Genomic DNA, 13,720 nt, shown 5'->3' on the forward strand with positions numbered 1-13,720 from the left:
CGTACCCCGGCCCGCCGGCTTACCGTCGGCCAATATGTATGGTTAGACGCACGGAACATCCAGACCGCCCGCCCGCAGAAGAAACTGGATTGGAAGAACTTGGGACCCTTCCGAATTTCTGAAGTGATTAGCCCGTACGCCTACCGTTTGGACCTGCCGTCGTCTATGAGAGTACACCCTGTTTTCAATATAAACCGACTAAAACCTGCTGACGTTGAGCCCCTGCCGGGCCAACAACCTGCACCGCCACCCCATTTGGAAGTGGAAGGTGAGAGAGAATACGAAGTCGAAGAGATCCTCGACTCCTTTTGGGAAACCCGCGGCCGAGGAGGCCGCCGGCTGAAATATATCGTCCGTTGGGCTGGATATAGCGAACCCACGACTGAACCTGCCGATTACCTGGAAAACGCTGCTCAATTGGTAAAGAATTTCCACCGTCGATACCCCCATAAGCCCGGGCCCCGGCCGTGACGGAGCTCGGCCTGGAAGGGGGGAATACTGTCACAGACCTGAAGGACAGCCACTGGGCTGTCGCTTAGTCATGACCCCTGTCACGTGAAGGCGCGAGGGCCGAGCGCCTCGCGCGCGTATATCTACGCGAAATCTCTGCAGTCTCCGATATGTAGCTCCTCGAGCTACGTCTTCGTCAACAACCACCTGCTACCCTGTACCTGGAAGACTAGATAGCCAATATACTCTGTCCTGTTACCTGATCGCCCGCACCTACCTGTCCGCCCTGCCTGCCCGTGACACGAATGTAATTTTTCCTAATTTGTCACAAATCGCAAAAATTATTTCCTTTAATTTGTTATAATCCCTTAATAATTATTGAAATTATTTTTTTGGCAATTACGTAAGGTCACGTAATTCCTTTTTATATAATCCTTTTTCTGCCGGTCGGTGATTTTTCTGGGCGGGTGTCGCCAGGAGGGGTGTGACCCCACCTGGCCTCCCTGGTACCGGCCCAACTGTCTGGTCGTAACATTAGGGTCGGTAAGTAATCAATTCCAAGGTGTAACTGTCAGTAGTTGTCTTTAAACTCTTTTGTTTCTTTTCTTTTTTTAAAATCTACTAAACCCACGACTTAATTTCCTCTACTATAGTTAGCACTGGGAATGACACAGGGTCTTGTAGTTGACGGCACTGCCGATTCAATGGGATATAGACAGGACATGGTCTGTTGTTATCAAGGGTAGGTATTTTGACTCTTTTACTATGCGCTCTAGAGTCTCGACCCACAAGATAGACTCGGGTACCCTGCCGACAATCCATCTCGACTTGGAATACGCCTAGTCTAAAATTAGGCCTTTGAATCTGCACCGTTCAATGCGATGCTTTTGGCCTGGTTGTAAAGATGCCAGTAGCACAAAGATACTGTATAGAGTTTGGCTGTTTTTAGGGAGCTCTCTATGAGGGATTTGCCATGGCCAGGAGCAAGGTGAATTTGACGCTTTCTTGACTGTCACTATCTCGATAAAGTGGCCATTTGCCAAGACTGAATTGACAAATAGGAATATTAAAAGATGATCAAAAACTCAAAACTAAACTCAAAACTAAACTCAAAACTAAACTCAAAAACACACCTCTCCCCTCCTCAACGGCTGACACTCTTCTCCAACCCAAAAAGCCGCATGAGCAACCAACCATCCCACCCTGATCCGACCCCTCCAAAACTCATACCTCGACATGGTCCCGTCTTGCCATATTTTCTAGATTGTCATGCTTCATCAGAAACATCGAGTGGTTGAAGGACGGAGCCGGCACCTTGTCTCTGGCGACGATGCTGGCAGAACCCGACCGGACGGACAGAATGGCAGGCGTGAAAAGAGCAACCAGGGGGATGGCCCATTGTTGATTTGTTTTTGATTGCCCCCGTTGGTCGTCAAGGAAGTCGTAGTAACGGCGGTGGCCGAATTAGATGTAAAAGTAACCGTGACGTGGCCGTTATTTGATTGAAAGCTTGTCTCGTATGTTCTGCATAAGCAAACAGCTTTATAAAAGCGATTACAAAGCCTTTCCTCCATAAAAGGGGGAGCACAGCAGGGAAAATGGAGGCTGTGTGCAGCATGTGCATGTCTATGGGTTTGCACCGTCTCCAATCACATTTCGCGCTCTTTGAGTCCCCAATCAATCTTTGGCATTGCGGCAATGTATGCACCCTGGGTAGAACAGCATCCGCGCAATCGAGTGTAATTGGCCCCAACACGGCCAAGCACTCTCCGTGCAGGTTGTGACGGAAAATGGACTTGGTTTTCATTTTATTCTTTCTTTTTCTTCTTTTCTTTTGGTAGCAATGAATCTTAGACTCCACCTCAGACCGCACGCCATTATGCTGATAGAAACTACGTCGATTCTATTTCGGCTTCACTGTAAATATTGACACGTAGTGTTTACTTGGTATGTAGAATGAACCCCTCATTAAGAAGTGTAGCTGGGGATGTTAGTAAATCAAAAGGACTGAGCGCGCACCTGATGTATCACGAAGAATGAATTACTGTGAGTTTTGCGATGAGAAAAGTAAAAAGCCCGAGTGGTAGTTTGGTCTTTTGCTCGCTCTTCATACGCATTAAGCATGTGTTGATGCTGTATTCCGCCAGCTGCAATAACGGAGACTTGTGGTCCATTTCGGGCAGTCTTTATGCACTACGGTACTGGCCCTGCCTGTTCATCAAAAGGCTATGCTAATCCTTCTATTTGTTCCGCTTCTTTTCCCATTCGGCGCAGGATTGAAATTCTTTTGTCGAGGGAATAGAGGCTGAGAGCCTGAAAGAAGAAATCTGACAATAATGACACGAGTCGCATCCATCACCAAACCAAGCCCTTGAGGTTAATATGCGACATATAAGCGAACGGATATCGGTAATGAGTATCTTGTTTCGGATTATATAATCAAAGCTTCTGTCCCAGATCCATTCATTCATTTCACTTTTTCTTTTCCGATAGGAATAGGCCAAGCTAGCATGCCAAGTCTTCTTGGCATACTATATTTCAACTTCCTTTGAATCTCCCGCAGCCTCATCACTGATCAGATGGCTATGCAGGCCATTTCCCAGAGCGACCGCGATCGACAGCTGAGGTTTCCCTCCAACACAATACCAAGCCGCCAAGTGCGGAGAGATTCGCTGGCGTAGAGATTGCGCGCTTCGGTGCAATGGCAGTCCTTCGGGAAATAAACGGTCCCCGATTTGGGATTATCGAGGCGCGCATTCTTGATCAATTGCTGGTATATGAAAACGCCTTGGCGGCTGCATTTCTCAATTGGGACTAATGTGGAATTTGTTGATAGGAATCGTATGATCGCTGCGATCGGTAAAAACAATATAACAAATTGAACGTAATCTAGTCTCTATCTTCTAGCTATCTACATGCTCGTCAGAATCGGTTGAAGATTCTTTTACGTGTCATGAGATCACGTGGTTAAACACGAGATCTCCTTACACGCATGTCTGCCCATGAATCAACAGAATTAGTTAGTTTGAAACTCTACACAAAGAGCGTCGACGCTTACAGAAAATCCCACCGGCACTTAATAATATAGATAGACTTTCTGCTAGTTTACCTCAATTAAGGTTTAGGTTAGCGGATAGTTCGGATAGTGGGCATTTCGGGACTATATAATTTACAACTCCCCGGATATGCCATTCCTCCTCATTACGTTATATTGACGACCTTTCGAAAACGCCGTGCTCGCCTTTCCCACCTCAACAATGTCCCAACCAACCAACACAGCCCTCTACATGGACGATGACTGCCGTCTATCCGTAAAACGAGAATTCCCTATCCTTACCCCAGAAAATGACGAGGTCTTGGTCAAAGTCCTCTTCTCGGGCGTCAACCCAGCCGACGTCAAGCACGGCCAGCAGCTCGGCATCCGCCCCGTCGTTCTAGGCTACGACTTTAGCGGGCACATCGTCTCCGCCCCTCCGGGCTCCACCTTCAAGGCCGGAGACGCCGTAGCCGGCACGACTCCCACCGGACTCGGCCGCCCCGCCCGCTTCGGCACCCACCAGGACTACGTAGCCTGCCCCGCGGACCGGGTCTTTCACGTCCCGCAGAACCTACCCATGCCCGACGCAGCCTGCCTCGCCGTCGTGGCCAGCACCGCCGCCGACGTCATCTTCAACCTGTTCGGCCTGCCGGCCCTCCCCGCCGCCGCACCCCCACCCGACGGCACGCTGCTGGTCTGGGGAGGCTCGACCGCGGTCGGCAGCAGCGTGGTGCAGTACGCGCGGGCGAGCGGCGTGCGGACCATCATCGCCACGGCGTCCGCGTCGCGGCACGAGATGCTGCGCGGCCTGGGCGCCACGCACTGCTTCGATTACCGCGACGGCGACGTCGAGGCGCAGATCGCGACGCTGGTGCGGGAGCGAGGGCTGGACCCGATCCGGTACGCGCTGGACGCGGCGGGGAGTCCGGGCGAGAGCGGCGGCGGGCCGTCCTCGGCCGAGAGGATGAGCCGGTGCGCGGCCCCCGACGCCGTGCGGGTCTCGGTGGTGTTTGGGGACCCGCGCGTCGCCATGGCGTTTGCGGACCGCAGCCGCGACGTCTCGCTCAGGGTGGAGGGGGCGCCGCACCCAATCACCATCCCTCGCGACGAGGCCAAGGCGGCAAGGGTGAAAGAGGCTCTGGGCTGGGCGGTGCGGAACTACGGGGATGGGTTTGTCCTCCCTTGTGTGGACGCGTGGAGTGGGAAGAGCGAGAATGCGCTCCAACAGATACGGCTGGTTGCTGATTGGGGCAAGTTTGGGAAAGTGGCCATTCAGCATCCTCTGCTGTAGAATTGTTGCTGTGATTGCTCTGTTGGTCCCACTTTTCGTACGTCACAATCGAACGAGTTCTATCACTAAATTCTAATTAGGTAGGTACTTACCTACCTGGATAGGTAGCCAAACTTGGTCCAGGCAGTCATTGATGGTCTCCCGCCCTCCTTTTCTCACCACTACTTCTTGAGCCACCTTCCTAGGTTGCTGGTGCTCTCCGTAATCCGGTCAACAGGAAACTAGAAACTTGGCCACAAACTTTACATTTCGTGGCATCATGGTCAAGAAGAAGAAAGAACCCCAGGCAAAGTAGGCCGAAGCCCTTCACAACTTGGACATGCTTTTACCTACCACGGAGGTATCGACGCAGACTGGAAGGCCCTGGTTTAGGGACGTGAGAATCGGAAGAATGGTCGACAATCCTGAGCAAGCTGTCCATATCATTGGTGAGCGCAGTGCTCAGAAAGCGAACCTGAGGAATATACCGCTCTGGTATTGCACTAGAAAGAAGAGCCTCTAGAGTACAATTATCTGACCTGGCGGGAAAACTGCCTACCTACCCACCTACTTTTCCCAGACTGGAAAACAACGGACCACCTAAAGAGGTTCCAATCTACTCCCGCTTCCTGACTTCAAACACGCCACACCCATCACGACAACGACAGTGGTTGGTCGCCTAACTTTGGCCGCCTTTTTGCGGCCGTATACCCGCCGGTGAGGAGTGAGGCAGCCGAGATACTTTTTGAGCTGGCGTTGCTAGTGGATAATGATGCAGGATGCCCTGTCCCAAAGCCATGCTTTTTATTTTCCTCACTAAACCAGCACCAACTTGTCTCGTCGACATATCGATGCCGGGAGAGTGGTAAAAGCACCATGGCCGGGCCATTTCTCACTCTTTTCTTAGCTTTGCGAGCCGCAAAATGGAACCTTGTGTGTTCGGCCAGCAGACCTCGCACTGGGCGCCATATCCATCCGCCTTTCGGCATTAATATCACCGTTTCTCCAACAAACACGACCAAGATTGAGATCATCCCAAGGGTACGTCATACATCCACCTCGAATGCCCGAAAGCAACACTAACCTGCTTTCATCTTAGCCGCCGCCAGCATACATGGTTGACTATCAGAACAATTACTACAAGACGGCCCCCGACACAGACGAGCAGAACGGCCCAACGTGGACCTACTCTGGCAGCCTGAACGGCTAAAGTTCCAAATCTCCAGAGTGGCATTGTGCTCCGCGGCGGCTACGAAGACTCCAATATATTATACGGAAAAGCTTTACATCTTCCGGCAGCACGACCGTCAAGCGACAGCAACCCTCATTCTGGCTCTCGAGCTCGGTGTTGGACATGCCCACCACGGGCAGCACAACCGCCGTCGACATCTTTACCGCGATGTCGCGTGCCAGGCTGGGTTTCGACCCGAGTCCTGGCCGTTGAGCGAACATATATAAAACAAAAAAACCTGCAAAAAGTAAGCATTCATTGTAGAAACGGTGTCAACAACCCGAGGCTACCTGGCATGACTTGAGAAACACGGTGTCGAGCATTGCCTTGGTAGTCCTGTAAGGTTGTAAACGTGACGCAAGGCGGGGGACTATAGTTTTTGGCCAACCTTAAGACTGGAATGTCGTTGAAGTTGAGTAGGTGTGTAGTGCCACGTGACGTGAATCCATTACCAGTGCTGCATAGTAAGTATTTTTCTGGTTTACGGGCGGCAGGGGGAGGGGCTTGGAAGGGAGGGGTGGAGTTTACCCGCGCGCACTTGCTACCGGCTGACCGGTAGCCTTGGCTTGTATTGGATTGCGTGGATTTCGTCCGATGCAATTTAACCAAACTGATAACTGATCTAACCGCTACGTGTCGGACAAAGTTGCCAAATGAATTATGTCGTGTCATGATTTGCTAGATGCTGTTACGGTCCCTGGCCTGATCCGATGCTTAGGTATGCATCAATGTTTCCACGTGGAGATGGGACTATTACTCTTCTACACTGTCTGCTCATGGATACTTGAACTGTCATTGGCTTGGAGCTTACAGACTCCACTTATGTATGCATAAATCCGCGTTGTTCCATGAAAGGATTAGTTTGAGGGGGGATGGAATCATGTTTCCTGTCTTCCCTACTGTACAGCTTAGGCAAGACAAGTCTAAAAAGACGACTTTGAAACGTTGGAGTAGAATATATGACGGACGGCTGCAATGTAGTATACTTGTATTTACTCCATGGCACAAAATATAAGTTTGTCATCTAGGAGACTAGGACTGCGGAGGCAGACCTTGGTGTAGCGAGGTGGTAATGTTGCACATAGCGATGCCGTGTCTAGTGGGTGTTTGTGGTCAAGACTACATATCGGAAGAACAGTTATTTTGGGTATCTGCTTGCTTCTCAGCGTGTATTTCGCAATCAAAACTCAAAGATATTGGCGGCTGAATAACCAATTTACACGCATTTATTTGTCTGACCACACGGTCCACCCAGGTACCGAGGTGTGCAACGTTGGTTCTGCCCACTGGCCATAGTGGATTACAGTGCCCAAATCTTTATGCTGAAGCACCAAGTCTCCGGGCCAGGCTGAAAACCAGTCGCCGTGCGGGTGCGCCTTCAACTGAGGCGAGACTGAGAAAGCGGCATGTACTACGCAACAACACGCCCATCTCGCACCCAATCCTGATACACTGCTATCGAAAACCTTCTTCTTGCTCCGATCCGTTTCCTGAGGACTAGCATCTCTAGACATTTCATACTTTTACAGCCAGCACAGCTGATCCTCGAAGAATGGATGAATCAGCTTCCAGACAAGAAGCAGTCTGCAAAGACCTGGCACTACTGTCCCTCGAGGCGCCTTCCACCACAAGCCTAGATCAGCCACCATCCCCCAACCCTCCCCGCTGTGCCGACCCTCAAAACCGTTACAACAAAGACCAGCAAAATATCACCAATTGCAACGCCAACATGCCTCCATTGACCAACTTGACTTTACCTATTCGTCTGGCGCCCAAAAGGCCAGCTTCACCAGACCAGCAGAACCCTTCGCCACGACAGGTGCTCTTCACGCCGGCAGAGTCCGACAAGCTCCCACCGGGCTTCATGTATCCCATCACGCCTCCGATAGCCACCGGGCTGCCGCAAAACCACAGACCGCGCAGGTTTTCTTGGGCTGCCCCCACCACCCAGTCGCTAGTCCACCCACCCAGCAGCCAGGGCGCTTGTCCCCGCAAGCGCCGCCCACGTCGGAACCATCGCAAGCAAGACCTCGGTCCAAGTTCCGAGTAGGTAAAGTGCGCAAGTTTGTTTTTTTTATCAATCCTCTCACGAGGCCTGTGCTGGTCCTGTCGAGTCTGTTTATGCACACCGAGCTAATATGTGACTACGCTGCAGGCTCTAGCTACTCATCTAGTGGCTGCAAATAAAAGTCGCAGGGATAGGGACACAAGCTGGAGGCATTTTCGTCGGCGGGAAAACAAAAAAAAAAGTGTAAAAAGGGCAAGGGGACTTATTCAAGACCACTGGCTTGAGTCGAGAAAAACCAGGGCCTTGAAAGCTTCATCATGCGCTATAGATCCCCTGACCCGGATCCTGAACAACTGGAAATACTAGGTACGGCTATGTCTCGGGATCAACCGAGTTCTTGAAATAAGCTTGACGATCAGAAAGATAGCACGACAGGTGGCATTTGCATATAAAGGCACGGTAATATGCAAGAGCATCCAAAAAATGTTGACGTGGTTAGAAACTCCAAACGTAAGACGCGTGTTTCTCAAATCATTCGAGTGGCAGGATATGTACAAAGGGGTGCCCAGCACCAATGAATGGAACACAACAGCATCTCCGGGTATCTTCAAATTCAGAGCAAAAGAAACGGGAAAAGAAATATAGAAGTAAAGAAACAAACAAACATGGAGCCGTCCTTTGTCTAGAGAATTACACATTGTTTACGATTTACCCGGCTGCTTGCAGAATTTATGCCGAACATCGTCGGTCCCCTGCGCCCCCATCCCATCAATTAGTTTCTTTAGAGCGCTGACACGCTGGGCCGTCTGCATAAACATGCCACCTATACAAGAGAGATATAGTCAGCAATCAACATCACCACAAAGCTCTAGCCTCAAAACATGCAAGACAAAGAGAACATACCCTCGGCATGCCACTGGATATGGCAATGAAGCGCCCACACGCCCGGGTTGTCGGCTTTGTAGCGGATGACGACGTGCGAGTGGCCCGGGACCGTGACCGTGTCTCGCCTGGTCGGGTTCGCGAGGTTCCACGTCGTCTTTGACCGGCCAAACTCGCCCCTGCCCCAGCCGACGATCTGGAACTGCTGCCCGTGCAGGTGCCACGGGTGGCTCATCATGTTGCCGGCGCTGATGGCGATCTCGGCGCCCTTGGTCTCGTCGGCCGAGTAGAGGACGTGCTGGCTCGGCTGGAAGACGCCGCCCAGCGGTATCGTCGAGTTTGCCGAGGATGCCGCCGCCGAGGTCTCGTCAAAGTCGGGGACTTGCCAGATTGTTGCTTCGTTGTCGAGGCGGGTGAAGATGGTCTTGTTGAGTGTTAGCATTGGAGAGTGTCGAAGAGGGGATAGCAAAGGAATGGAGGTTAAGGAAGCTTACTTCGTTGATAGAGGTGTGCTGGACACCCTTGCCATCATCCACAAACCTAAACATAAAATAATGCCTGTTCTTGTCTCCAACCTCGTACGCATCGATAGGCCTCATGGGCTTGGTCAAATCGAACGGCAAGTCTGAGCATCGATTATGCCAAGGCTCTGTCCCGACATCCTTGCTAGCGACGAACGCCCCGAGATCCCACGGCTTGCCGATAAGGGCAGCAGCGGCGTCGACGTCGTCGTACGAGAGGATGGCCGTTCCCTGAGAGTTCACGCTGGCAAAGTTGGAGTGCGGGTTCGGGTCCAGCATGGCGCACGTCGCGATGGCGCGCATCAGGTAGTTACCGGCCGTCTGGTTGGCGCGCAGGATCGCCGAGTATCGCTGGCCTGGGTTGATGAAGATTTTGGTGGTGGCCACCGGCTCGACCTCGACGCCGTCCATCTCCACTATCTCGAGCGTGTGGTTGTCGACGGTGAACCACATCGGGGTGTTGGAGCTGTGGCTGATGATACGGAGGCGGGCTGCGGTGTTGCTCTTGATGCGCGAGTTGAAGCGGGTGCCACTGGCACATTTCATCTCCTCCCCTTCGTGCCGCTTACCGACGATCTCTTCGCCTTCTTCGGGCTGGCTGCAGTTGAAGACGTTGCGGCCGTTGATGATGATGTTGTCGGGGTAGGGTTCCATGCCCGACATTCCAGGGCTCCAGCTCGACGACGGGCTCAGGTATTCCTTGACTGCCTGTCTACCATCCATGTGGTGCATATCACCAATCATAATAATCCTGTCCTCCTCAACCCGGGGAACCTTTTCGGTAGGGTCGTGGATGATCATAGGGCCGTACAACCCATCGGTATATTGCACCGAGACATGCGCGTGGTACCAGAACGTGCCCCTTTGTTGTGGGACGCCAAAAACGTAGGTGTAGCTCTCGCCTGGTGGAATTCCACACTGGGTGACACCCCAAACGCCATCCATTTGAACGCTGTCCCGCTGGTCGATTCCATGCCAATGGATGGTAGTCCTCTCGTCGCCAGGCATGGAGTTGTGCACCACCACCTTGACCAGATCCCCCGAGTTGGCCTCAATCAACGGACCCGGACTCTGCCCGTTGACCAGCACCATGGACTTTTTAACCCCATCCGGACCCTCTACCTCGACGCGCGTGATGTTGAACTCGTACTCGCGCATCTGGGCATCCTGGTCCGTGACGAAGAAGTTCGTCTTTCTCAGATCAAAAGCGTCGGCCGCGGGTAGGATCCCAGACTTGCCGCTCTCCTCTGGCGTCTTGGCCTTGGCGGGATCGTCGGCAGCCGGCGGGGACGGCGGCGCAGCGGGCTCCGTCTGCATCACCACCATGCCCGACAAGGCGGCGCCGCCGAGCAGGACGAGCGAAAAAGCGACCAGCAAGAGCATCGCTATCGAGGACCCCAGCCGGCGCCCGGGCGGGGCGGGCCGGCGCGGGAGCAGGCCCTCTTCGTCCTCCTTGGACGGCACATCGTGGTCCGGATCGTCGGCCGCCAGCAGCTCCTCGCGCTCGTCTCGAGCGCGCGATTCCGGATCCATCGTTTCAGGTGGGTGCGTGTGTTTTGTTTATATTCTTTTTTTTTGTTCTATTTTGTCTCAAAACGACCAATCAACTAGAAACGTGGCAATTGTCGCGACACGCTACGGTTAGTGCAAAAAAAGAAGCAAGCGCTAAATGAAAATGATCAATCAGGGCATGTTGCAATTAGAAAGAAAAAAAAAAGGGTGAGACAAAGAACCGTGTCACCGGGTAGAACACGTCAATTTAGGTTGCAGTCTGTCAGGTCAGACACTGAAACGTCTGCCTCAGTTTGCCTTTGGTTTGTGTCGACAGAGCGTGCAGTTCAGTGCAGCAGTTTTGCAACGAATGCGCCTGTGGCGACCGAAGATCGAGCCGTTTTGCTCAATGTGGTTTGATCCAATTTTAAACACCAGAACCCCACTTTTACCCCTCGCAGGCAATTGCTTGCAGTGTTGGGCCCACAAACTGCGATTCGATAAGCGTCGCTCGCCCCGACACCTGCAAGCAAAAGTGTGCTGATATGCCTGTATGCGGGTTTTGGATTATTTAAACTGCCAAGATGTGGCCTGATCCGATCTAGGGCTTCCACCAGTGAAGATCTCGGGAATGCCGTGTAACATCCCAACGTCGTGCGGTCTTGCAATCATTCCAGCAATAATTATCTGTTCCTTTTTAAATCTCTGCTGTTGGGATCAAGCTGAATGGCTATCTCCAAATGTCAATGGGAAAAAGTCAGTGCGCCTACAGCATGTATTCACAAATCACATGAAACAAGGGAATTCGTGGTCAAGTAAACTTTGTAGACGCTGACTGAAAACAGATGCCCATCTGCCGAAAATAAGAAATTTTGCTGGCCTTTCCTCCCATAACGTCGAGACTAAGTTTCTGTCAATTCCTCAATCCCATATCAGATCAGCCGCATGTTTGGTCTAGATTGAGTACCGAAGACTCGCATCATTTAGTTTGGTCTTCTCGCATGCCATCTTGCCTCGAGTTGAGGCCCCCCTGCTGTTGCAATCTCTCTCTCACCGTGGCTTCCAAGGTGAGTAACCCAAATAGTTCCGATGTCCACCCATACTCCAACATGTCGTCGAATGTGTCGAAATCCTCATTTTGGATATACTCCATAAACTCCTGGCTTAAAAGCCATGCATTTTCCTGGAGGAAGTTAAGTGGCGTCTGGCCCTGCGCATCTTCTGCCATCGGGTTTGCCCCTGCCTCGAGCAACATGTCAACAGTTTCCTCGTAGACAATCTCTCCTTCGCAAGCAACATGCAGTGGTGTCCGTTTGAAATAGTTGGTACGTTCCAGATCAATACCGGGGAGCCCGATGAAGAACTTCAAGAGCGACGACCTCTGAGATGTGAAGCTGCGACAAAGATTCCATCCACAGATCCAATGCAGTGGTGAAAAACTGCTGAGGCTCAAGCAAGGCCCATTAGGGTCCACACCCTTTTGATCAACCAGAATCGAAATGTAAGCCTTGGCCTCATTGACCATCGTCGGTCTCATACGGACGGCTTCCACCCAAGCCCCTAGCAGTGTCAACGATCTGTGGTGGGTACGCTGTTGTGTCGCCGGCAATAGACTCAGCTGGTTCTCACGTTGGACATTGGCCATTTTTGCAACTTCACGGTCGATAATCCTGGTGAAGAGTGTTCGTTGCTCATGATCGGTTGTGCCAAACCGGTAGACTGACCGACGCACCAGTCCGGTTTGAGGGCTCTGTTTTATCCATCCGATCAATCGATTGAAATAAACCCACTTTGGTCCATGAGCCCTCGGACGAGGGTCCTCAAGTTTGAGCAAAGTTGTCGTCACTGGCTCCGTGAGTCTTTGGTTATGATCGATGCTATCCCAGATGCAGGCGTAGAAGAGAAGCACGTTTGTATCAAATATGCGTCGTGGGGGAGGATGTGGAATGGGACTGGCACTTAGGCTGAGGAGCAGTGAAATAACCTCTGCGGGCATGCCGCTCATTATTGCTACGCTCATCGGAGAGCAAGAACATAAAGCCGCCGGCAGACCGGTTGTCGCTGCGTTTATATCAGCTCCGTGATCGACCAGGATCTGCAGAATTTCGCACAAAACACTGGCCAGCTGACGTGCTTCACGGCACCATTTATCCACCCGGCCAATACCGCGAGCCGAGATGTCATAATTTCGGCGAGGTGATCCTAGGATCCCTGCTAGTGGGTGCGTCTTCAATCTCCATGTTCCATGATTGAACAAGAGAAGCTGCAACAGTGGCGGTAGCTCCTCGGATGGACCGTCAATGCGGTAGAACCCTTGTGATGGTTTGTCAACGCCGCAGCCCAAGTCGAGCAGCGTCCGGACCATCAAGGGATTAAAATGCTCAATGGCCACGCCCAATGCAGAAAGTTTGTGTAGTTCAAATTCTGGAAGATCAGGGACTGTGTGTAGCACACTGGGACCGGCGCCGTAATTCCGGACTGCCCGCACCACCCCTTCGATGTTATTGAGCTCGACGTTCCCTAGCAAGCACCGGCATTCGCCCGTGACCTTGACGTCGTGCTCCCAAGCTTTGTGGACTATGGTGCGGTAGCAGTGTCTGTTGACTTTGGCCAGGCGGAGCATGTCCCTCGAGTTGCCGGCGAGGCGCGCGATCATCAGTATAACCTCAGCTGGCAGCGTACCGAGGCCTGCAATTGCCATGGCATTGGGGCCGATGGCCCGAATATCCGGGTCTGAGGGATCCATGGTGGATGCAGAGGCTGGCTCTCTCGGCAAGTTGGTGATGAAGTTGGGTTGTCAATGTGATAGATGAGGCTGGCTGAGGAATAT

General features: G+C 52.2%; 5 protein-coding genes across 6 annotated transcripts; 3 read left to right on the plus strand and 2 right to left on the minus strand.

Annotated features, from left to right (window-relative positions):
* Positions 1-3,494: 3,494 nt before the first annotated feature.
* MGG_16924 (uncharacterized protein) lies at positions 3,495-4,935 on the plus strand. The gene has a single exon (XM_003712935.1). The coding sequence runs from the start codon at positions 3,708-3,710 to the stop codon at positions 4,776-4,778; it is 1,071 nt and encodes a 356-aa protein (XP_003712983.1). The 5' UTR covers positions 3,495-3,707; the 3' UTR covers positions 4,779-4,935.
* Positions 4,915-6,726, plus strand: MGG_16925. 2 transcript variants are annotated; one of them, XM_003712936.1, is made up of 3 exons: positions 4,915-5,798; positions 5,857-6,452; positions 6,635-6,726. In XM_003712936.1, exons 1-2 carry the CDS (start codon positions 5,634-5,636, stop codon positions 5,965-5,967), a joined length of 276 nt encoding a protein of 91 aa, XP_003712984.1. In that variant the 5' UTR covers positions 4,915-5,633; the 3' UTR covers positions 5,968-6,452; positions 6,635-6,726. The 2 variants fall into 2 exon arrangements, with proteins under 2 accessions (XP_003712984.1, XP_003712985.1); XM_003712937.1 differs by lacking the exon at positions 6,635-6,726 and having other exon boundaries at positions 5,857-6,609.
* A 638-nt stretch (positions 6,727-7,364) lies between these two features.
* MGG_15249 (uncharacterized protein) lies at positions 7,365-8,690 on the plus strand. Its single transcript, XM_003712938.1, has 2 exons — positions 7,365-8,043; positions 8,144-8,690. Exon 1 carries the CDS (start codon positions 7,541-7,543, stop codon positions 8,036-8,038), a length of 498 nt encoding a protein of 165 aa, XP_003712986.1. The 5' UTR covers positions 7,365-7,540; the 3' UTR covers positions 8,039-8,043; positions 8,144-8,690.
* Positions 8,434-11,308, minus strand: MGG_07771 (diphenol oxidase). Its single transcript, XM_003712939.1, has 3 exons — positions 9,373-11,308; positions 8,900-9,302; positions 8,434-8,819 (listed from the first exon to the last, which is right to left on the minus strand). Exons 1-3 carry the CDS (start codon positions 10,930-10,932, stop codon positions 8,698-8,700), a joined length of 2,085 nt encoding a protein of 694 aa, XP_003712987.1. The 5' UTR covers positions 10,933-11,308; the 3' UTR covers positions 8,434-8,697.
* A 493-nt stretch (positions 11,309-11,801) lies between these two features.
* Positions 11,802-13,636, minus strand: MGG_07772 (uncharacterized protein; the record flags this gene model as incomplete). Its single annotated transcript, XM_003712940.1, has 1 exon — positions 11,802-13,636. One exon carries the CDS (start codon positions 13,634-13,636, stop codon positions 11,870-11,872), a length of 1,767 nt encoding a protein of 588 aa, XP_003712988.1. The 3' UTR covers positions 11,802-11,869.
* Positions 13,637-13,720: the final 84 nt, after the last annotated feature.

Source organism: Pyricularia oryzae, chromosome 3 (assembly GCF_000002495.2).
Source record: "Pyricularia oryzae 70-15 chromosome 3, whole genome shotgun sequence".
Lineage (NCBI taxonomy): Eukaryota > Fungi > Ascomycota > Sordariomycetes > Magnaporthales > Pyriculariaceae > Pyricularia > Pyricularia oryzae.